Source organism: Podarcis melisellensis, assembly GCF_964234715.1.
Source record: "Podarcis melisellensis genome assembly, chromosome: 13".
Lineage (NCBI taxonomy): Eukaryota > Metazoa > Chordata > Lepidosauria > Squamata > Lacertidae > Podarcis > Podarcis melisellensis.
In genome coordinates, this window is record NC_138545.1 from 46525955 (window position 1) to 46547828 (window position 21874).

General features: G+C 44.3%; 1 protein-coding gene across 3 annotated transcripts in view; it reads left to right on the forward strand.

Annotated features, from left to right (window-relative positions):
* EIF2AK3 (eukaryotic translation initiation factor 2 alpha kinase 3) overlaps positions 1–21667 on the forward strand; it is a 41172-nt gene extending 19505 nt beyond the window's left edge. Inside the window, exons 7-17 of one of the 3 annotated variants that reach the window (XM_081883860.1) lie at positions 25–162; positions 1410–1532; positions 2698–2918; positions 3769–3878; positions 5780–5902; positions 6726–6875; positions 10936–11710; positions 16006–16173; positions 17213–17314; positions 19141–19203; positions 20615–21667. In XM_081883860.1, coding sequence (XP_081739986.1) covers positions 25–162; positions 1410–1532; positions 2698–2918; positions 3769–3878; positions 5780–5902; positions 6726–6875; positions 10936–11710; positions 16006–16173; positions 17213–17314; positions 19141–19203; positions 20615–20779 — 2138 coding nt within the window. In that variant the 3' untranslated portion in view covers positions 20780–21667. Of the gene's footprint in view, positions 1–24; positions 163–1409; positions 1533–2697; positions 2919–3765; positions 3879–5779; positions 5903–6725; positions 6876–10935; positions 11766–13203; positions 13272–16005; positions 16174–17212; positions 17315–19140; positions 19204–20614 lie in introns of those variants that run through there. The other 2 variants (XM_081883859.1, XM_081883861.1) reach the window with 2 other exon arrangements.
* Positions 21668–21874: the final 207 nt, after the last annotated feature.

Genomic DNA, 21874 nt, shown 5'->3' on the forward strand with positions numbered 1-21874 from the left:
AATGATCTGTGGTTTATTATGCAGGAATGTACAAAGGCCAGCTGTACCTTCAGTCATCAGTCAGAATTTCTGATAAGTTCCCAACCAACCCTAAAGCTTTGGAGTCCAGAAATGATAATGCTGTTATCCCTTTGCCTGTAATCAAGTGGAAACCATTGATACGTAAGTGATGTTCCTAGGATTATCTTTTTTTCAGATTGGAAGGTGATAGGCCATAATATTGATAGAGAGTTTTATTACTGTTTTCAACCATATATCTCGAACATAGCTGACTTGAGATGTCTGATTACTGATGGTCGGGTGTCACGAAACTGCACTCCTAGTGGATTTAAGTGTTTCGTAAAATTCAAAGCTTTAGATCAAGTCTGGGAATCTTTGGCCCTCCAGACATTGCTCTACTACAACAATTCCCATCAGCCCCAGCAAGCTTGGCCAATGGCCAAGAATGATGGGAGTTGTAGTCCAGTAACACCTATAGGTTCACATACTCCCCACACTTGCTTTACATAGAAGCTACATTTGCTAGAATACTTGTAAATATTGTAAAACATGACACAGCATGGCATATTATTTTCTAACCTTGTTTACATTTTGAGTGGTGGGAGGGAATGAAAGCACTGAAAAAGTGCTGGGAATTTTAACATGCCTGCAAAGCTGTGCTTTGCATTTATTTATTTGTTAATTCATTCTAAGGATAGCCATCTGAAAAAAGTTAATTGCAACTTTAATTTCTTATATTAGACTGTATACTGATCATTCCACAGAGCCAACTTAGCTGGCATTGCATTTATTTATTAGGTTACTAATTTTAATACATAAGGCATTTCTAAAAATGGAAGATTTTCCACAGAAAAACTATCACTGCTTATTGAGTTTTCTAGCTGAGGCGTTTAAACAATTGTCAGGTGTACATTTTTCCCAGCAATAGAAAAGCTTGAAATTATAGAACAGGGGTAAGGAACCTCCAGCATGCGTCTGCCAGGGGATCCAAATTTGGCCTGCAAGGCAATCCCCCTGCAGCTACACCCACCTGTCAATCAGTCAGCTGACTGGTGAGGTTCAGTCCTGCTTGGTGCTGCTTTACTAGTATTTTCCCAGTGGGGAATGTGCTAGCAAAGCTGACTGTCTCTCTCCACCATCAGGTCAACTTTCCAGGGTGGGCAGGACCACTCACTTGTCAGTTACCTGTCATCATGATATGGTACCTGTCTAAGTTGGTCCTCAGTGTGGGGGGGAGATGGAGATCTGGCCCACCAGGCCAAAAAGGTTCCTCACCCTTGCTCTAGATGATGGTAACCATTTCTAGAAGCACTATTTAGGATTTCTGAAAGGTTTTATGCATGCAGGAATGCTCATTCAAATGTAATGTGTGACACAGACTCACTCTGAAAATTATGCGTTGTTTCTAGATTCTCCTTCTAGAACTCCTGTGCTGGTGGGATCAGATGAGTTTGACAAATGTCTCAGCAATGACAAGTTTTCTCATGAGGAATACAGTAATGGTGCCCTTTCCGTCCTGCAGTATCCCTATGGTGTGTGTGAGCTATGCTTTGTTTTCATCCATGGTTTTGATAGGTGAAACCCCTAGCTCCTTTTTATACTTACAGTAACAAAACCTAGTTAAAATAAATCATGGTATCTGTGGAACCCTAATTGTTAGCCTCTAAATAAATTGAGATGGCTGTCTTCTGAATACAGTGGTACCTCTGGTTACAAGCGCTTCAGTTTACAGACTCAGCTAACTCAGAAATAGTACCTTGGGTTAAGAACTTTGCTTCAGGATGAGAACAGAAATTGCACAGCAGCGGCGCAGCAGCAGCAGGAGGCCCCATTAGCTAAAGTGGTGCTTCAGATTAAGAACAGTTTCAGTTTAAGAACGGACCTCCAGAACGAATTAAGTTCTTAACCCGAGGTACCACTGTACTGGAAGAGTTTGTCAGCCCTATAGAGAACCTCAGCCCAAGGAGGCTTTCTGCATCGTTCTTGAAGAGCAGCCTCCATGCTGCATTGCAAAACCCATCTCGAAAGGATGGAGAGCCACGAGGAAAGTCCACAGGTTCAATCCCTGGTATCTCCAGTTAGGACTGGCAGAGACCTGAAATCCTGGAAAGCCGCTGCCATTTAGCATAGACCAAGTGTGGGGAACCGTTAGTCCTCCAGATGTTGCAGAACTAGAATTCCCATCATGCTAGCTGGTTGTAGCTCAAACATACAGAGGGCCAAAGATTCCCCACACTTGATGTAGACTGTACTGAGCCAAATGGACCAGTGCTTTGACTTGATAGCTTTCTATGAGATTTCAAAAATCTAGTATGGTATAGAGCAGGGGTGGCCAACTCTCAAAAGACTGCAATCTACTTTCAAAATTAAAAACTGGCAGCGATCTACCCCCATTATTGGGGGGGGGGTTTCAGCTCAAAGTTGTGGAGCTTTTTTGGGACAAAGCCCCATTGGACATCCCTGGTATAGAGAGTCACTGTTCAGAGGACAAAATATCAAAATTTTCACTGGATTTGCCTAAAGTTGGACATATTCTTTAGATTCTAGCCAGTGTCTTTGGCCGCTACATGGGTTTTTCACAGGTCAACAACATGTGATAGGGGAAATTTTATTTATTGAAAGATTAGTATTACCTGGTAGTTTGTAGATTTACGAAAACATTCTTATACCCTTTGTTCACTTTTTTTAAAAATATAGATAATGGTTATTTTTTGCCCTACTACACTCGAGAGAGGCACCGACGAAGCACCCAGATCACCGTGAGATTTGCTGACATGAACTATCCACAAAACGTCCGCAAAAAAGATCCAGTTCTACTTCTGCACTGGTGGAAAGAAATCATTAGCACCATCATATTATGCATTGTGGCCACAACTTTTATTGTGCGTAGGCTTTTCCACCCGCATGTTCGCAATCGAGTAAGTAGAGTGAATCGATTCTTGAAGTGTAACTGCATGTTTTCCCTTTTGAGGCTTTTCATGTTTTAGATTGCATTTATTCAAGTGATGAAATGCAGCGCTTATGAACTTGATACGAGCTTGCTTTGGTTTCATATAAATCAATAGGTTGTCATAAGAACTGACTACTAGATTGTCTCAGGCATTTGTCCTGATCATTACTTTTAATAGAAATTTATACAACCAGGTAGTTATATCTAGAGCAAGAACGTCCCTTTGAAGCTTCCACATTGCAGTTGAGTTGCAATGATCATGTTTTCGCAGTTCTAGATGTAGCGAACTCCTTACCTTCCTCTTTTCTAATTATCTGACAAACGGTTGTACAGCATCTAGAGTTTGAGGCAGTTTATAAATGATATAATGTTATTCCTGGTGTCAAGCACGTGGCAATTGCCATGTGCAGTTATGATTGTGAATGATGACACCACTCCCTCGGTGCCTATCCCATCTTGCAGCTTAGTTACTTTTAATTATTTAAAGGTTTTCAAGGCTTCAACAATCCTCTGCTGTGTCACTCCAGAGTGGAAAAGCGCCTCTAGTATTAGAAGGGTGTGGGAAAATGTTGTTGGCAAACTATTGCTTTGTCCTCAAAGCAACTCCCTGCTATGTCATGCAGGGAGTTACTGTTACCTAAAACAACCTCCAAAAGTTAGCTTATGAAAATCATGTCCTTTCTCTCTCCCCTCCCCCAATTTTTGTGTGTGGTGACCAGAATGTAGCACTACCTTTTTAAATTTTGCTCTTCCATCCTTGTCAATAAAGTTAGTATTGAGCTGCCTCAGTTATAAACAATCTGTTCCTATCTCAGCAGCGGAAAGAGTCTGAAACTCAGTGTCAGACGGACAGTAAATATGAACCTGCTGTTGGACAGGCTAAAGATAACAGCTGGGGCGACTTTCAGAACTCTGGATATGTGTCAAGGTAAAAGCAATTACTTTTCTATCCCTCTCTTCTGTGCACCATTCGGAATGTAATGGACTTGCATTCTTTCTGAGTCCCTCTTTCCAAAATCAATTCTCCTCTGTAAAACTCAACAGGCCAGCCCTCAAACTCAGGGGAGCTTTAAAAGCAGCCTCCTGCATAGCACAAGGTACAGTTTTTAAGAGGAAATAAATAGAAAGTGTATGTTGTGGCGCTGTGGGTTAAACCACAGAGCCTAGGACTTGCCGATCAGAAGGTTCGAATCCCCGTGACGGGGTGAGCTCCCGATGCTCGGTCCCTGCTCCTGCCAACCTAGCAGTTTGAAAGCACGTCAAAGTGCAAGTAGATAAATAGGTACCGCTCCAGTGGGAAGGTACATGGCGTTTCCATGCACTGCTCTGGTTCACCAGAAGCGGCTTGGTCATGCTGGCCATATGATCCGGAAGCTGTCTGTGGACAAACTCCGGCTCCCTCGGCCAGTAAAGCGAGATGAGCGCTGCAACCCCAGAGTCGGTCACAACTGGACCTAATGGTCAGGGGTCCCTTTACCTTATGTTGTATGCCTCATGTTGTTGTGGCTCTGAAACACGGGGTGGGTGCTTTTGGAGGCTTCCTTACTTAAAATATGCCATTTGCGTGGAAAGGGTTTCCTTAAATAAATAAATAAATAAATAAAATGCTCTAGTTGCCAGAAGATGTTACCTTAGAGTACAATGTGGTAGGTTTTAGCTCAGTGATAAGAGCACATGCATCGGTGTGCGGAAGGTCCCAGATTCAATCCCTGGTATCTCCAGTTAGGGCTGGGGAGGACTCCTGTATGAAACCCTGGAGAGGTGCTCCGAGTCATTGTCAACAGGTAAAGGTAAAGGACCCCTGGACGGTTAAGTCCAGTCAAATGTGACTATGGGGTGCGGCGCTCATCTCACTTCAACAATACCCAGCTGGACATAGTAATGGGCTGATACGGTGTAAGGAATCTTCCTATGTTTTCAGAGGAATATTTGGCTGATTGTACTTATACCACTGTTGTGTGCAAAAGTAAACCAAAACACATCTCTAGTACAGTGGTACTTCTACTTACGGACGCGATCCGTTCCAGGTTGCCATTTGCACCCCGAAAAGTTCGTAAGTAGACTGTCGCTTATGCGCGCGACGCGATAGAGCGCTCCTGCGCATGCGCACAGATCACGCATGTGCAAAGCGGCAAACCCGGAAGTAAACACTTCCAGGTTTGCCGCGTTTGTAACCTGAAAAAACACAATGTGAAGCAAACAAACTCGACGTATGACTGTATTTTAGATGAACTGCTAGTCATTATCATAGTAATCAAATCTTTTTTTTTAATAAGATGTTTATTAAAATTTTTAGAGGTACAAAAAGAAAAAACAAAAAACATCATTTTAAACAAAAAAAAGATAAAATACAAAAAATAAAAAATAAAAATAAAAAAGAAAGAGCAGAGAATTAAAATCCATTAAGCAAAAAGAAAAAACAAGGGAAAATACAACAAATCTTCTCATTACTTATCTTTCATTAGCTTATTTCCCTGACCTCCTCACACCTCCCTTTTTTGTATTCTAGGTCAATTATCCATTTCAGCAAATCCTTTCCCTCTTTTCAAATTTTTGTCCTGTAATTTACCTTGATATTAATATAACTTTATTTTCCCTCCTTTTACCAATTAGCAGTCTGTTTTTTTCCTAAATCTTTGTAACATTTCTGCTAAAATCACATAAATTCATTCCAACATCCTTCTAACATTCATTAATTTTGCAATGTTTCTGTAAATAGTCTTTAAATTTCTTCCAATCTTCCTCCACCGACTCTTCTCCCTGGTCTCCGATTCTGCCACATAATAATCAAATCTTAATCACAAGCCTTTTCCTTTCTTTCTTTTGCAGATATCTAACCGACTTTGAGCCAATTCAATGTCTGGGTCGCGGAGGGTTTGGGGTAGTGTTTGAAGCCAGAAATAAAGTGGATGACTGCAACTACGCTATTAAAAGAATTCGTCTTCCAAATAGGTGAGTAAATGTCTTTTATTTTCTAGTTTCCTTTCCGTGATGCATCTCTAGGTGGCACTGTGGTCCACATGTCAGCCCTACTTGGTCTCATCCTAGGACATGTCTGGCACACCAAAAGAGTTCCCGGGGCACTGTTGAGCATTTCCTTGGGTACTTTTCCTCATCCCAACAAAGCAGAAAAAACTGTGTTAATAATAAGTTACTTGCACTTAACCTGTTGTTTACAAAGTGTACCTGTAGTGTGGTATCCACACACCAGAGCATGAGACTCGAAGCAGAATTTTGTCTTTCATAAATTAAAATAACCACAACAGTTAAAAGTTGTCCCAGTTCATCCCCCACATAGAACTGACTTCTTTATTTTACATCATGGGTAGGCAAACTTAAGTCCCAGGCGCTGGATCTGGCCCAATCGCCTTCTAAATCTGGCCCGCGGACGGTCCAGGAATCAGCGTGTTTTTACATGAGTAGAATGTGTGCTTTTATTTAAAATGCTTCCCTGGGTTATTTGTGGGGCGTAGGAATTTGTTCATCCCCCCCCCAAAAAAAATATACCGTATTTTTTGCACCATAACACTCACTTTTTTCCTCCTAGAAAGTAAGGGGAAATGTCTGTGCGTGTTATGGAGGAAATGCCTACGGGTGGCAAGCCTACAGATTTTCCTCCTCTAAAAACTACGTGCGAGTTATGGTCGGGTGCGTGTTATAGAGCGAAAAATACGGTATATTACAGCCCCCCACAAGGTCTGAGGGACAGTGGACCGGCCCCCTGCTGAAAAAGTTTGCTGACCCCTGTTTTACATTATGACTCTTTCAATTCTAGGGAATTGGCTCGTGAGAAGGTGATGCGTGAAGTAAAAGCATTAGCAAAACTCGAACATCCTTGTATTGTTCGCTATTTCAATGCATGGCTGGAAGCGCCGCCTGAAAGCTGGCAGGAAAGAATGGACAAACTGTGGCTAAAAGACGAAAGGTATCACTTTCAGTTCTTGGAAAGTCTCAGGAAAGCATTATACTTCCCTGGAAAGTATTGTACTCTCACTGCAAGAAGTGAGAAAGCTCTATATTTCTGCACTGTAACTTCTAGTTTGTATAAAAATTGTCTATTCTATGAGTCCTTGTTTAGCTGTTCCTATCTTCTACCGGATTTGTTTCGCACTAGCTTTTAAAATATAACATGCATGTACTTGGACAGACTCTCGGCTGGCTCGTCTTACTGCTTTATTTCAAAACTTTTGTTTTTTTCTTTATGGGATTTATGCAAGTACACATACAGGATGTGCATCTGCACAGGAAACAGGACATGGTCTCAGGCAAACGATGCATCCATCCTGTAGAAGCTAAGCAGGCTTGGGCCTGGCTAGTGCCTGGGTGGGAGATTTACCTGAGAACCTCCACTTTGAAATCCATGATGGAAGAAAAGTGAGATGTTAATACAATAATCGGAGATTTCTAGAGCTTAAAAAGGTGGGAGAAAAACTCTCCTAAACTCTCCCTTTAGGAGAAGTTTCAGAAGAGCATCATGGAGAATTTTCTCTTGTAGTTATTTCTTAGGCCTTCAGTAGCCATGAGAACTACCTGGCCTTGCACTACTTGTACTATGACACCTTTTAAAACTCTCATTGCTGTGGGATGAAGGTCCCCAATCCCCAGGAACAACAAGCCTTTCTTCTTGGGAAAGGGTGGTATTGTGCATTTTCTGCCTCAGGTTTACTAAGCAGGCTTGATTAAATAGTACTCTGCACTTTGTTGCTTTGTGGGAACGGGCTTTAAAAACCTGTAATGGCTTTTGGACAGAGATTGTCTCCTGATCCTGATGCTGGCATTTCAGCTTTCTGAGGTTTGAGGCCTTCGAGTTCTGAGACTTCTTTAGTACAACCTTCAGCACAGCCTGGATTCTCAAATGGGATTCTATTGGCATCATTGACCCTTGTAAGCTTCGTGCATTGTTTGGGCTTGAAGGAATATTGTAAAAACTATGTACAGTGGTGCCTCGCGAGACGAAAAGAATCTGTTCTGTGAGTCTCTTCGTCTAGCGGTTTTTTCGTTTTGCGAAGCAAGCCCATTGACGGCTTAGCGGATTAGCGCTATTAGCGGCTTTTAACGGCTTAGCGGATAAGCAGCTTAGCGGCTTAGAAAAAGGGGGGGAAAGGGAAAAAAACCCGCAGGAACTCGCAAGACATTTTCGTCTTGCGAAGCAAGCCCATAGGAAATTTGTTTTGCGAAGCACCTCCAAAACGGAAAACTCTTTCTTCTAGCGAGTTTTCCGTCTTGCGAGGCATTCGTCTTGCGGGGCACCACTGTAGTCAAAGTCTAAGGACTTAGCTGTGACCTAGGCAACTGACAGTGGCTTGGACACTGACTCAGAGGGAGAGGGGCAAGCTGAGTCAGTTGCACAACCCACTAATGCACTATCTGAGCCTGAGCGCAGATGGAATAACAAGAAGAACATTGAATGAATGTCAAGTGAAGTGATGATTAATAAAGAGAAAACAGGAAAAATATTCAAGACGTGCCTGCAATGGGCACCATGCCTCTGAATGTGGGAGAATACACCGCTTCATGCACGATGAGCATTTTTGGCTTCTGTGGTTACTGGGACATGGGATCCAAGTATCTCAAAGTGCCCCAAAGCTGCCGAGTGGCATCATTTGCACATAACAGGAAGTATAAAAACAATGCTAGTATCTTTGGCCCAACAAAACATTGCATGTCGACTCATGGTGCTCATTTGCACCTGGGCTGCTACTTCTTTGTGCAGTAGAAGCTTTCAGACCCTATTTAACCTTGGGGTATGGTGCTTTTGAAAGGATGCGGGCGGTGCTGTGGGTTAAACCACAGAGCCTAGGGCTTGCTGATCAGAAGGTCAGCGGTTCGAATGCCCACAACGGGGTGAGCTCCCGTTGCTCAGTCCCTGCTCCTGCCAACCTAGCAGTTCAAATGCACGCATTGCAAGTAGATAAATAGGTACCGCTCCGGCGGGAAGGTAAACGGCATTTCCGTGCGCTGCTCTGGTTCGCCACAAGCGGCTTAGTCATGCTGGCCACATGATCCGGAAGCTGTACGCCGGCTCCCTTGGCCAATAAAGCGAGATGAGTGCCACAACCCCATAGTTGTCTGCGATTGGACCTAACAGTCAGGGGTCCCTTTACCTATGGTACTTTTGAACTTGTGGAAGCTAGGTACTCAGAAATCATATATGGCTGCACAGGATGCATTGCCTTTGCAGTGGTACCTCGGGTTACGTACGCTTCAGGTTACAGACTCTGCTAACCCAGAAATAGTGCTTCAGGTTAAGAACTTTGCTTCAGAATGAGACCAGAAATCGTGGTCCGGCGGCGCAGCAGCAGCAGGAGGCCCCATTAGCTAAAGTGGTGCTTCAGGTTAAGAACAGTTTCAGGTTAAGAATGGACCTCTGGAACGAAATAAGTACATAACCCGAGGTACCACTGTAGTTGTTCCTGTTGATTTTGGAACATGCCCTGGATCTGGCTATCTCCTCCCTGCCTCTTCACTTTTCTGCTTATCAGCCTATCGCTGTTCAGCTGATTACTACTCAGTCTGGTCTCACCCCTTATAAGTATCTTCTGCAATTATTCTGTAACTTCCATTCTCCTGTCTATGTGTCCATCCCTTTATGGAGCTTGGACTTAACTTAAAGCTGCCTGTTTTAGCCTCTGGCTACCTGTGAACTGCAGTTACGTCTCACAAAACTGCTTTTTTTGGTTGTTATCATTTTGGCAGAATGTTGCAGGCTCTTTGCTCAAGTGCAACTCAAGTCATCACTTTTTCAATCAGTCCTTCCTGTGTTCTTCTCTGATGCCAAGAATGATATGGAGTGGACATTCCACATTTTGGACGCTCAAACATTTGGCCAGACAGCACCCTTTTGGTTCATTCTATAGGCATGTGTTTGGAATGGTGTAGTGTTTTCAGCTGATTAGTATTCACTCACCACCAGTAAGCCAGCCAGCTACTCTGCCATATGTGTACCTGTAAGAAACTTCAAACAAGGCAAGGCAGGTTGCTTACTTGTAAGGAATATTCTTTGACTATCTTCTGTTCAGTTACTCCTTGCCCCTGCAGGCTCTCTTTTCAGTTGGTCTTCACACTCCAGAAGTGTGTACTCAGGAATAGGAAGGCACTCACTTGCCTATCAAGGCACAAACGTAATGTAGTGAACTTCTTTCACCAGGGAAGGGGTAACAATCTCCCACCATTTTTAGCTTTAGAAGTTTCCAAGATGCTGCTCTGTGGAGCTGCAATTTCTGTATGTGTACCTTTGCAGAAGGCCACTTGAAGAATGTGCATTACAGGTAAGTAACCTGCATTTAATTCCAATAGTTTTGGGAAGAAGGTGAATACGGGACACTGTAGACTTAGAAACGGCTTACAAGGAATTGACTTACAGGGGAACCTAGAACAGACTGAAAGCTAGGGATAAGCAAACATGGGCTACCTCAAATTTGTTTCTGCATAAAGTAAGTTAAATTTTTTATTATATTGCTTTTTAAAGAATTACCTGCCCTAGATTCTTTAATAGGGGGAAGTTTTTCACGTGTGACATTTTAGTGTATTTTTTGGTCTCTGTGGAAGCCGCCCAGAGTGGCTGGGGAAACCCAGCCAGATGGGCGGGGTACAAATAAATTATTATTATTATTAGAAAAGGGGTGAGGATGAAACCTGGTGCTGTGTCGTACCCAATCAGTGATGTGGTTTTCCGGAACATCTGGTGGTAGGAGTGCTACCTCACAGGAAAGTATCAAAAGCGTTCAGGGGGACATTCCTTGTTACACTGTCCATAGGTAAAAAAAGTAAAACCCTGATGGTTGAAAAAACAATGGCGAAAAAATATTTGATGGTGGTTCATAGTAGGTGGTGACAGTTTTCTTTATGTTAGTTTAACTTGTTTATACTTCTATTTTGAGAAAGAAAATCCAAAGCCTTGCTGATACTGTTCTTTAGGTAATGCATTTTAAAATGACCAAAAGTTTTGTAATGTTCTGTTCTCCTTTTTTTTTTTTTTAATTAAGTACTGATTGGCCACTCAGTTCCCCCAGCCCAATGGAAGTGCCATCATTTAAAATTAGAACTGAGCCATTCTCTGCAAAGGAACACATTGAAGTTATTGCTACATCTGTAGAAAGGAAGACCTTGCTTTCTGTTGGGATACCTTGTGGCCAATCGGATTCATCAGAGAGCCAGTTCTCCCCTTTGGAATTCTCTGCCATTGATAACGGAGACTTGAGCCAGTTGGCAGATCCTGTGTCAAACATGCAAGACAGCTTCCTTGCCGACTGTGATATGGAGGGTAGTACTGTAGATGAAAATGATCCTGGAAACTCCTTTGAACTTTGTCTTCCAGCCATGCCAACAGTGAGAGTGAGGGAGAGGACCTCTTCGTCTATTGTCTTTGAAGACTCCGGTTGTGATAATACTTCTAGTAAAGAAAGCAACACGGATGACTCACTTGACAATAGCCACTGTGAGGAAAAAGCAACAACCACAAAAGGATCCAGTAACAGGAAGTCGTCTTCAACAAGCCCTTTGTCTGTTTCTCCACCAAGACCAACGACCTTAAGTTTAGACATCTCTAAGAACTCTGCGCAAAAAGCCATGCCTACCACTCCAAAAGTGTACCTTTACATTCAGATGCAGCTCTGTAGGAAAGAAAACCTCAAAGACTGGATGAACAGAAGATGCACGATAGAGGAGAGAGACAGGACAGATTGCCTGCTGATCTTTCTACAGATAGCTGAAGCTGTGCAGTTTCTGCATGGGAAAGGGTTAATGCATCGGGACCTCAAGGTTTGTACCGGAAAACTATAAACTTGACTATAAACTTTCAGTTCCTTAGCACAGTGTTTCCCAACCACTGTTCCGCGGCACACTAGTGTGCCGCGAGATGTTGCCTGGTGTGCCGCGGGAAAAATTTAAAAATTGAAAGATTTTTTTTTTTAAAGTCAAATTTTTGATTGGGGCACCGTCACTAGATGACCCCTGGGGTTCCCTCCCTCCCTCCCGCTCTGCGCCTCCCTCCTCCTCCTCCTCCGGGGAGGCCCTTCCTGGCTCTCGGCCAAGGCTTGGCGGCTGCCACTCACTCACTCGCTCGCCCACCCGTCCCTCCATCCCTGCACCCAGCCTCTCCTCCTCTGTCCCCGGCGCGGGGGCTGCCGGGATCCGTAGTCCCCTCGCCCTTGGGCTCCGCGCCCTCGCGGGGTGCGCGAACTACGTTTCCCAGCGTGGCCTGGCGGGCCGGGCGTTTTATTTGAAGCGCTCTTCTCCCGGCCATGGAATGAGCGCAGCGGCGGCAGCCGGGCGGGCAGGGGCTCTTCCGCGCACACCCCACACAGCCTGCCTGCGCCCTCCGGAGATCGGGCGGCAGGATGGAGCCCGGGGATCCCCGCGGAGGCGGAGCGGCGGAGGCGGAGGCTGCCCCCCAGGTAGGGCTGCGTCGGGGTTTTTTTATTTTTGCAATGCTGCATCCGCGCCGGAGGGGACACATCGGACCGCGGGGAGACCCCTTGGCGGGCGTGCAAGGCAATGCATGCGTGCAGGCGTTGCATGGAGTGCAGTGCAATGCAATGGCAACGCGGCGCCCTGCATGCATGCATGCAACTTCCACCAGCGCTCCGGACTTGGCAGGTGAGGGGGGGTGCCCAGTGGGCGGCAGAGAGAGCCGGGAGGGCGAAGGGGAGCCGCGGGGGGAGCACCGGTGCTCCCCGAGCCGAGCCCGGGGGGAAACTTCGGCGTCGTTGCGCCGGGTGTTGGAAGCGGAGGCTGGCGGGGGCCCCTCACCTGCAAAACCTGGTCACCTCTCATATATTTCGTGCATTGCATTCATCGCCCGCTTTCTCCTCCAAGGAGCTCCCGGGGGCGCGCGTGGTTCTCCCCGTGTTATCCTCGCAACAACAGCCCTGCGAGGTGGGTCAGGCGAGTGGCCCAAGGGAGCACCCAGGGATTGTCCTGGCCAGGTGGGGTGATTTGAACCCTGCTCTCTGCCCGGTCTTCGTCCTCATTTAGCCCCCACATGTGCATGACTGTGCATGACTGAGGTTTTCCCCCCTCGTCTTGGCTATGGTGTGAGTCTGTGCTGTTAATTAATGGGGTTCTGCCTTCGGAGAAGATGAGCCAGCCCTCAAGGAGGTGATTATGTAATTTGCTAGCAATTCATGTCCCTCCCGGCGTGACGCTGCGCGCTGACGTCACGGGGCTGTAATGGTGGTGTGCCTCGAGATTTTTTTCATGAAACAAGTGTGCCTTTGCCCAAAAAAGGTTGGGAAACACTGCCTTAGCAGAAGCTAGTTAGAAGTCTGCATGTGCATGCTTGGGAACCCCATGAATTGTGTTCATTGCTCTTTGCCCTTTAGCAGAGTATCAAATGAGGGTTTAGTGTGGCTGACCTAGAGTCCAAACTGGGAACTGTAGCACAGTGCTCCCACAGCAGTTGCTACATCTTCCTTGTGCAACTTCACTCTGTTTGATTTAAGATACAGTGGTACCTCGGGATACATATGCTTCAGGTTGTATACGCTTAAGGTTACAGACTCCACTAACCCAGAAATAATACCTCGGGTTAAGAACTTTGCTTCAGGATGAGAACAGAAATCGTGCTCCTGCAGTGCGGCAGCAGCGCGAGGCCTCATTAGCTAAAGTGGTGCTTCAGGTTAAGAACAGTTTCAGGTTACGAACGGACCTCCGGAACAAATTAAGTACTTAACCCCAGGTACCACTGTACAACTTTTCAAGGAACTGCTGTTCTGACCTGACCTTAAGAAACCATTGTTCTCTTTGAAATGTACTTGATAGGATCTTAAGCAGTTGGTTACATCAATTCAGATTTCTTTCTCCATGTGATTATTTATTCTTGTGCATTCTACCTGCCTCAGAGCATCCTTCCTGTTCATTAGTTGTAGATGTGTGTTACACAGGCAGCTTAAGCTTTCAGTTGTTCCCCTTTGTATATCTTCGCATGTCCCTTCATCCTCTAGCATGTCTGTAAACTGAAAAGAATCTGAGGAGGAGTATTTTCGAAGTGGTCTGATTTAAGAGGGAGCTTAGTCAAATTCAGAGTCGACCCATTCAATGCATTCCTTACCTGGTGGGCCTCCTCTGAGTAGAACTAAGAAGAGAAGAAGAAGAGTTTGGATTTGATATCCCGCCTTTCACTCCCTTTAAGGAGTCTCAAAGCGGCTAACATTCTCCTTTCCCTTCCTCCCCCACAACAAACACTCTGTGAGGTGAGGGGGGCTGAGAGACTTCAAAGAAGTGTGACTGGCCCAAGGTCACCCAGCAGCTGCATGTGGAGGAGCGGGGAAGTGAACCCAGTTCCCCAGATTACGAGGCTACCGCTCTTAACCACTACACCACACTGGATCTCAAGTTGACTACAATCCCAAAACTTGTAATAGCAGGTTCCCCATTTTATTGGGCACTAGAGTATTTATTTCTGGCTTATGCACTTAAGTAAAGGACCCCTCACCATTAGGTCCAGTCGTGGCCGACTCTGGGGTTTGCGGTGCTCATCTCGCTTTATTGGCCGAGGGAGCCAGCGTACAGCTTCCGGGTCATGTAGCCAGCATGACTAAGCGTCTTCTGGCGAACCAGAGCAGCACACGGAAACACCATTTACCTTCCCGCCTGAGTGGTACCTATTTATCTACTTGCACTTTGATGTGCTTTCGAACTGCTAGGTTGGCAGGAGCTGGGACTGAGCAACAGGAGCTCACCCCGTCGCAGGGATTCGAACCGCCGACCTTCTGATCAGCAAGTCCTAGGCTCTGTGGTTTAACCCACAGCGCTAAGGCCGTCATCTAGTTCTTAATTAAGAATGTGTCAGGGTGATGATGAATACATCATGTCCTTGGTTTCTGTCTGTTGGTCATGTATCACTTTCACTGCAGCAGGTGCCATTCAGGCGTCAGAAGGTCCCTTGTGGCCAAGAAGCAAACCAAGGCAAAACACTTCTACCAAAAACACTGCAGCTTAAGTGGGAGCAGCGGCAATCATCTTCAGTTGAGAGCATTGTTGATTCCTTTGGTTTCTGCAACCTTTCCAGTTGCCTTCAAGGATCATTGCCCTCCACTGAAGAGAAGGCTATGCAGTCTCAAAGGGATCAGCAATGGCTTTGGCAACTCTGATAACTTTACCCCTGATCTCCCCCATCCTGCCCCCAGCTGCAGTGGCAGCTTCTTAATGTGAACCACCTTGGGGGTTGACATAAGGCAGAAAGGTGGCGGATGTGCTCTCAAAAGAGGGGGAAAGTTCCTTCAAGGACTTGGTTGCACTTCTGTGAGCTTTAGCGCAGGTACAATCTGGCCTATGAAACCAAGGAGTTTCAGTCACAGAGCAAACGCCAAGCAGGAGGAAGAGGGAGAAAGGTGTGTGCTTCTCACATCACTTCCCCATCAAAATACTATCCTTGTCTGGCATAATGCTGCCACTGTAGGGCACTCTGCTTCTGCTTTACACCTGTAAAGTGTGCCACCACCGCTTCTATTTTATTTTGAAGCTGTTGTCCTGCAGCAAAGTCAACAGAATCTTCAGGATGGCTTTCAGATCAGCACATGTGTGTTTTACGTTTTGGGTAGACAAAGGCTATCTTCCACAAATGTTGTAGGTAAGGGTAAAGGTAAAGGGACCCATGACCATTAGGTCCAGTCGTGACCGACTCTGGGGTTGCAGCGCTCATCTTGCTTTACTGGCCAAGGGAGCCGGCCTACAGCTTCCGGGACATGTGGCCAGCATGATTAAGCCACTTCTGGCAAACCAGAGCAGCGCACGGAAACGCCGTTTACCTTCCTGCTGGAGTGGTACCTATTTATCTACTTGCACTTTGATGTGCTTTCGAACTGCTAGGTGGGCAGGAGCAGGGACCGAGCAACGGGAGCTCACCCCTTCAAGGGGATTTGAACTGCCGACCTTCTGATCGGCAAGTCCTAGGCTCTGTGCCACCCGCGTCTCAAATGTTGTAGGGCTCAGCAAATTAGGAAAATGTATTGACGCAATTGAACAGGACCAGCTAGATGTGGACAGCAAGCTAGGTCTTACTTAATATATTGATTTGGTCCTCCACTTGCTCACCGGATCTGTTTTTCTTCTAGCCCTCCAACATATTTTTCACAATGGATGACATAGTGAAAGTTGGGGATTTCGGGCTCGTGACTGAAATGGACCAAGACGAAGAAGACAACTCTGTTCTAACACCAATGCCAGCTTATGACAGGCATACGGGACAAGTTGGGACCAAGCTCTACATGAGCCCAGAACAGGTACGCTCTATGCCTTGGTTTTAATCAGCAGAGCTAAATGCCACTTTAATTTTTAAAACCTAGATGCTAGAGCAGCTTATTTACTGTAAATATGAACTGTGAACCAGGAAGCTGAGGTTTTTTAATATTGTCTCGGGTACAAGCTGACTGAGTGACATTGGACAAACAACTCTTTTTTTGCCAGTCTCAGCACTCCTCTACAATATGGGAATAGGGACCTCCGGGTATAAGGTGGTATATAAATTCAATAAATAAAAATAATAATATTTCTGATCCATTTACAAGGTTGTAGTGAGGATTGCTGAGACTGTGTGTGGTGTGTGTGTAACCTTTTCAGGCTTTAAATATTATATTGGCTTTCATTACATTCATTGGTGGCTGGTTTTTAAAAATTCTGTATACTAGAGAATCATATAACTTCAACTTTTTGTAGATGTAGAATAATGTTTTAAAATATTTATGGGTGTCATTACGTGTTTTCAGACAGTTGTTGTTTAGTCGTGTCCGACTCTTCATGACCCCATGGACCAGAGCATGCCAGGCACTCCTGCCTTCCACTGTCTCCCACAGTTTGGTTAAACTGATGCTGGTAGCTTCGAGAACACTGTCCAACCATCTCGTCCTCTGTCGTCCCCTTCTCCCTGGAAAAGACCCTGATGCTGGGAAAGATGGAGGGCACAAGGAGAAGGGGACGACAGAGGACGAGATGGTTGGATAGTGTTCTTGAAGCTACCAGCATGAGTTTGACTAAATTGCGGGAGGCAGTGGAAGACAGGCATGCCTGGCGTGCTCTGGTCCATGGGGTCACGAAGAGTCGGACACGACTAAGCAACAACAACAACAATGAAATTATTATCCATTAACGTTTGTTAAAACCAGCTAAAGATGATTAGATATCGGCTGATACACAGTTCACTCCAATTCTGTATATTTTGTTGGGTTTGGTCAGAAACAGGTGTAGGAAGGAATAATTGTGGCCTGTATGAGTTCAAAAGATCCAATTGCTTGACCACCACTTTTTTTTCCTTGAATTCTCTAGGTCTATGGAAACGCTTATTCACACAAAGTGGATATCTTTTCTTTGGGGCTGATCTTGTTTGAGCTCCTTTACCCTTTCAGCACTCAAATGGAGAGAGTCAGGGTAGGTACCTCCTGCTAGAAGCTATCCTTCTCTCTTCCCAGTGAGAAAATAGATTTTAGCTTAGCAATAAGATAAAAGTTGGGTGTGCAGAATACTACAGAATCATTGGCATGGAGTTGTTGGTTTATAATATCGCTGAAGAAGCAAACTAAATACACCTCGGGTGTTCTGGAGACACCGTAGGCAGGGACACCTGTAAAAGTATGTTGCCATGTAGATTGTAGACTACGCCAAATGTTCAAACTGAGCCCAAGTTGGGGCTGGATTTCATATCAGCTTTTTGTATTGTACACTTTTGAAAGCTTGTACAATATAAAGGGAATGATGGTTGCAATACCTATTTTGGGAAACTTTCTTGCACCAGAAGCAAGATGTGACCTTTCATAATTATCCCCACGGTACATTTTAAATGCATATGTGTAATGATCTCTCCACCATCACCCCCCTAAAATAAGGAGCATAACAGTGGGCCTTTGCTCTGGTAATCACTGGTCTTGATTTTGTAAATTCTTCTTTCTTAAATATGTTCATCCTCTAAAGGGAAACCCCCAAATGTTACATATAAAAGGGATACGAGCTTCCATGGAAGCTGAAATGTGTACCAAACCCAAAAGCATTCAATTGGGGGGGGGGAGAGACTGGATCCAGCACACTGCCTGCTCCCCACCTTCATTAAGCAGCTCTCCTGGGCTGGCCATCCATAAAATTGTAGAGTTTGGGGGCACCCCAGAGGTCATCTGGTCCAACCCCTTATAGTTCAGGAATCTGAACTACAGCATCCATTGCAGATACTGTGACCACCTATTGGCGGTCAAATGAACTGCAAAGTGGGATGACACCTTACATTTTTATGTATCCAGGACAGGGGTCAGCAGCCTTTTTCAGCCGTGGGTCGGTCCACCGTTCCTCAGACCATGTGGTGGGCTGGACTCTTATTTTGAAAAAATAATAATGAATGAATTCCTATGCCCCACAAATAACCCAGAGATGCATTTTAAATCAAAGGACACATTTTACTCATGTAAAAACACGCTGACTCCCGGACCGTCCATGGGCCAGATTGAGAAGGCAATTGGGCCGCATCCGGCCCACAGGCCTTAGGTTGCCTACCCCTGATCTAGGAAGACATAAAATAACTGGAGTATTTTAATACAACTGTGCAGATAGAAATGTTCATGACTTCTATAATTTCTCCATACTGTTAAATATTTGCTGTTTCAGTAGCAGGACAGACCCTTTAGCACACAGAATTACAAAATTCCAACTGACAGGCCCTACTCTGATGCTTTTCAATCTAAATCTTAATGTGTGATGGGTTAAATAACAGAGGTAGTTCTGTAACAACAACAATATTAAATTTATTACTTATACCCTGCCTACCTGGCTGGGCCTCCCCAGCCACTCTGGGCGGCTCCCAACAGGATGTTAAAAGCACAATAGAACAACAAACATTAAAAATTTCCCTAAACAGGGCTGCCTTCAGGTGTCTTCTAAAAGTCAGATAGTTGTTTATTTTTTTGACATCTGGTGGGAGGGCGTTCCACAGGGCAGGCGCCACCACCGAGAAGGCCCTCTGCCTGGTTCCCTGCAACCTCACTTCTCGCAATGAGGGAACTGCCAGAAAGCTCGCGGCACTGCTAGAATTGTGGGGCAGTTTACATAGTTTAGGATCTGCATGATTCTGTGGACTGTGGAAAATGTGATTTCTGCTTTTGTTATCTAAAGAAGTACAGTTCAGGGCTTCACGCTAAGGCAAGTGTATGGCTTGTAAAGAACAATGTTTCAAATGACAATACAAAGGCTTAAATATTTTTTTCTTGCTACAGACATTGAGCGAAGTAAGGAACCTGACTTTCCCTCCACTTTTCATTCAGAAATATCCACAGGAGGTAAGTCTTTGGTTTGGTTGTGTGGTTTATTTTCAAACTTTGCTTGGATTATAGTTTTAAGCTGTGGAATTTTTTTTTATCTTGGGGGATAACATTTTAACAAGCTGAAATAAATAACGGTGGTGCATCACTTCATTAGAAAATTCACATGTAAATAATTAATTCAAAATAATTAATGTTGAAAGGGATTCCATTTTATCTTATTTGTGCTTCATTTCTGGTTTATGCTTGCTCTCCTAACACTAGTACTGTGTGTCGTTAAATCATTTATTTAAGACTGGCACCACATTAAAAGGAATGTATTTTGCCCACCCTTTTATTTGCTGTGCACAAGCACTCCAGTCCTTTTAATTACTGATTAAGTATTCCCAGTCACATGCTTATGTAGTCAAAACTGCACAAGCCACACACAAGAGAGGAATTATCAGTAGACTCAGGTTGACCTTTAAGGTACAAAACTTCTGCAGGGAAAAAGTAAGTGGCCATATAATAAAATATTTTTAAATGCTGCTTATAGAAATAAGTGGAGAAATCCACAATATTAATTTAACAGGGGCTAGGCACCACTGTGGGACGCGGGTGGCGCAATGAGTTAAACCACAGAGCCTAGGACTTGCCGATGAGAAGGTCGGCAGTTTGAATCCCGCGACGGGGTGAGCTCCCGTTGCTTGGTCCCTGCTCCTGCCAACCTAGCAGTTCTAAAGCACGTCAGAGTGCAAGTAGATAAATAGGAACCGCTCCGGCGGGAAGGTAAACGGCATTTCCATGCGCTACTCTGGTTCACCAGAAGCGGCTTAGTCATGCTGGCCACATGACCCAGAAGCTGTACACTGGCTCCCTCGGCCAATAAAGCGAGATGAGCGCCACAACCCCAGAGTCGGTCACGACTGGACCTAATGGTCAGGGGTCCCTTTACCTTTACCTTTAGGCACCACTGTGTCCACACAACACCCAAATAACCCAAAAGTTAGAAGCATCAGCTCTCCTAATATTAATTAAATCAGTTTGTGTGGGTTCCACAAGCAGTTTTCTATCACGTTTTCTATCTTAGCTTCAGAAATATCAGATACCTCCTACCATTCTGTTGGGCAAAAACCTCCGTTAATTATAATTCATTTCATTGAGAAAATTCTTCATTTAAAAAAAAATCCCTTAGAGTTTTGCAAAGGAAAAAAGGAGTCTTAAGACCTCCAAGAGAATTAAGTAATAAGTAAAATAGGTATTTAATCACTGGAATTTTAAAATAAAATATTGGGGTTACAATGAGCCCAAATTGCTTCTCAAACCCAGTGCAAAGAGAGTCTTTGCATTTCTTTTGTAGTCGGGGGGCAGACTAGAGCTGGGCACTGAGGATAACTGAAAACACCTCCACTGTCTGAAATCTCACAGATTTTCCCTGTTTTCCATTTAGTATGCAATGGTAAAGCACATGCTATCTCCAAGCCCCACGGAAAGACCAGAGGCTGCAGAGATCATCGAAAACCCTTTATTTGAAGATGTCGAGTTCCCAGCGACGCCTGTGCTCAGGCAAAGGTCACGGACAATGAGTACATCCGGAATGAAGCATTCAAGATAGCTGAGTAAACAAGATGGCACAATTATTATGAGCACACTGGACAGATCTCGGAGTGGTCACCCAGCAGGATAATCCAGCATCAGGCAATGTCACTGGAAGATTCCTGCTCAGAGCTTTATTTTCTCATTTCAGTTTTATGCACAAAATTATCATGGGACGAAGCTAATCGTTTCTGTTTAACGCTTTTCAGATGACTTTCACACCATAACTTGGCCTACCTTAGCTGCGACACACCCTTTGGTGTTTGGATTGTGCTAATATTTTCTAGGGAATTTGGAAAGGATGCCTGTTATGTAAATAGAATTAAATTCTGTATTTTTATAGAACCAAGTGGTCTCTCTAACTCTGACATCTAGGTCCTGATTGCATTCATTTAAGACATGAAGACCTTTAAAACAAGCTTAAAATATATTAAAAAACCCCTCTATATTTTGTCCCTGGAGGATAAAGTAAGAATAGTTTTACTATTGGTAGCCAGTTCTAGAGCAAATGGTGATTTGTTTCTACACAGTAGAAGTTATTGAAAAGTGTTTAGATGAAGATGGAAGAAGATTTAGTAATAAAAAATCTGGTTGAACCTGGGTTCGGATTACAACAATAACAAATTAAGCATTAATTCATTATTATTATTTTTTGTATTTCCTGGATGTAGCATCCACTGTAATCTTGCAGGCTTGTAGTAATCATTCTGACACATTTCTTTACCAGGATGTTATTGCTTAATAACACCCTTTTCTCACTGTAAATATGTTAATTTTATTTATAAAATGGCAAGATCAATCCATTTGGGTTGGCGGTGTACAGTATGCACTTGGAACAATTGTTAGGTGCATTTAATTACTGTGACTTTTTTCAAGTCTGATTTAATAAAGTCTTTTTTTATTTAGATCCAGTTGTTTTCCCCCCTTAAATAATAACCAGCGTAACTCCTTTTGCCGTTTTCCATTGTCTGCAATCCAAAGAGCCATGCATCTTTGCCAAATATTTCTCTGTCTCACAGATGGATCGCATCCTTCACATTGTACCTAACTCTGGAGGGTTACCCAAGCCATACTAATCTCTTTTTTTGCAGGCTGCAATAGGAAGAAGAACTGA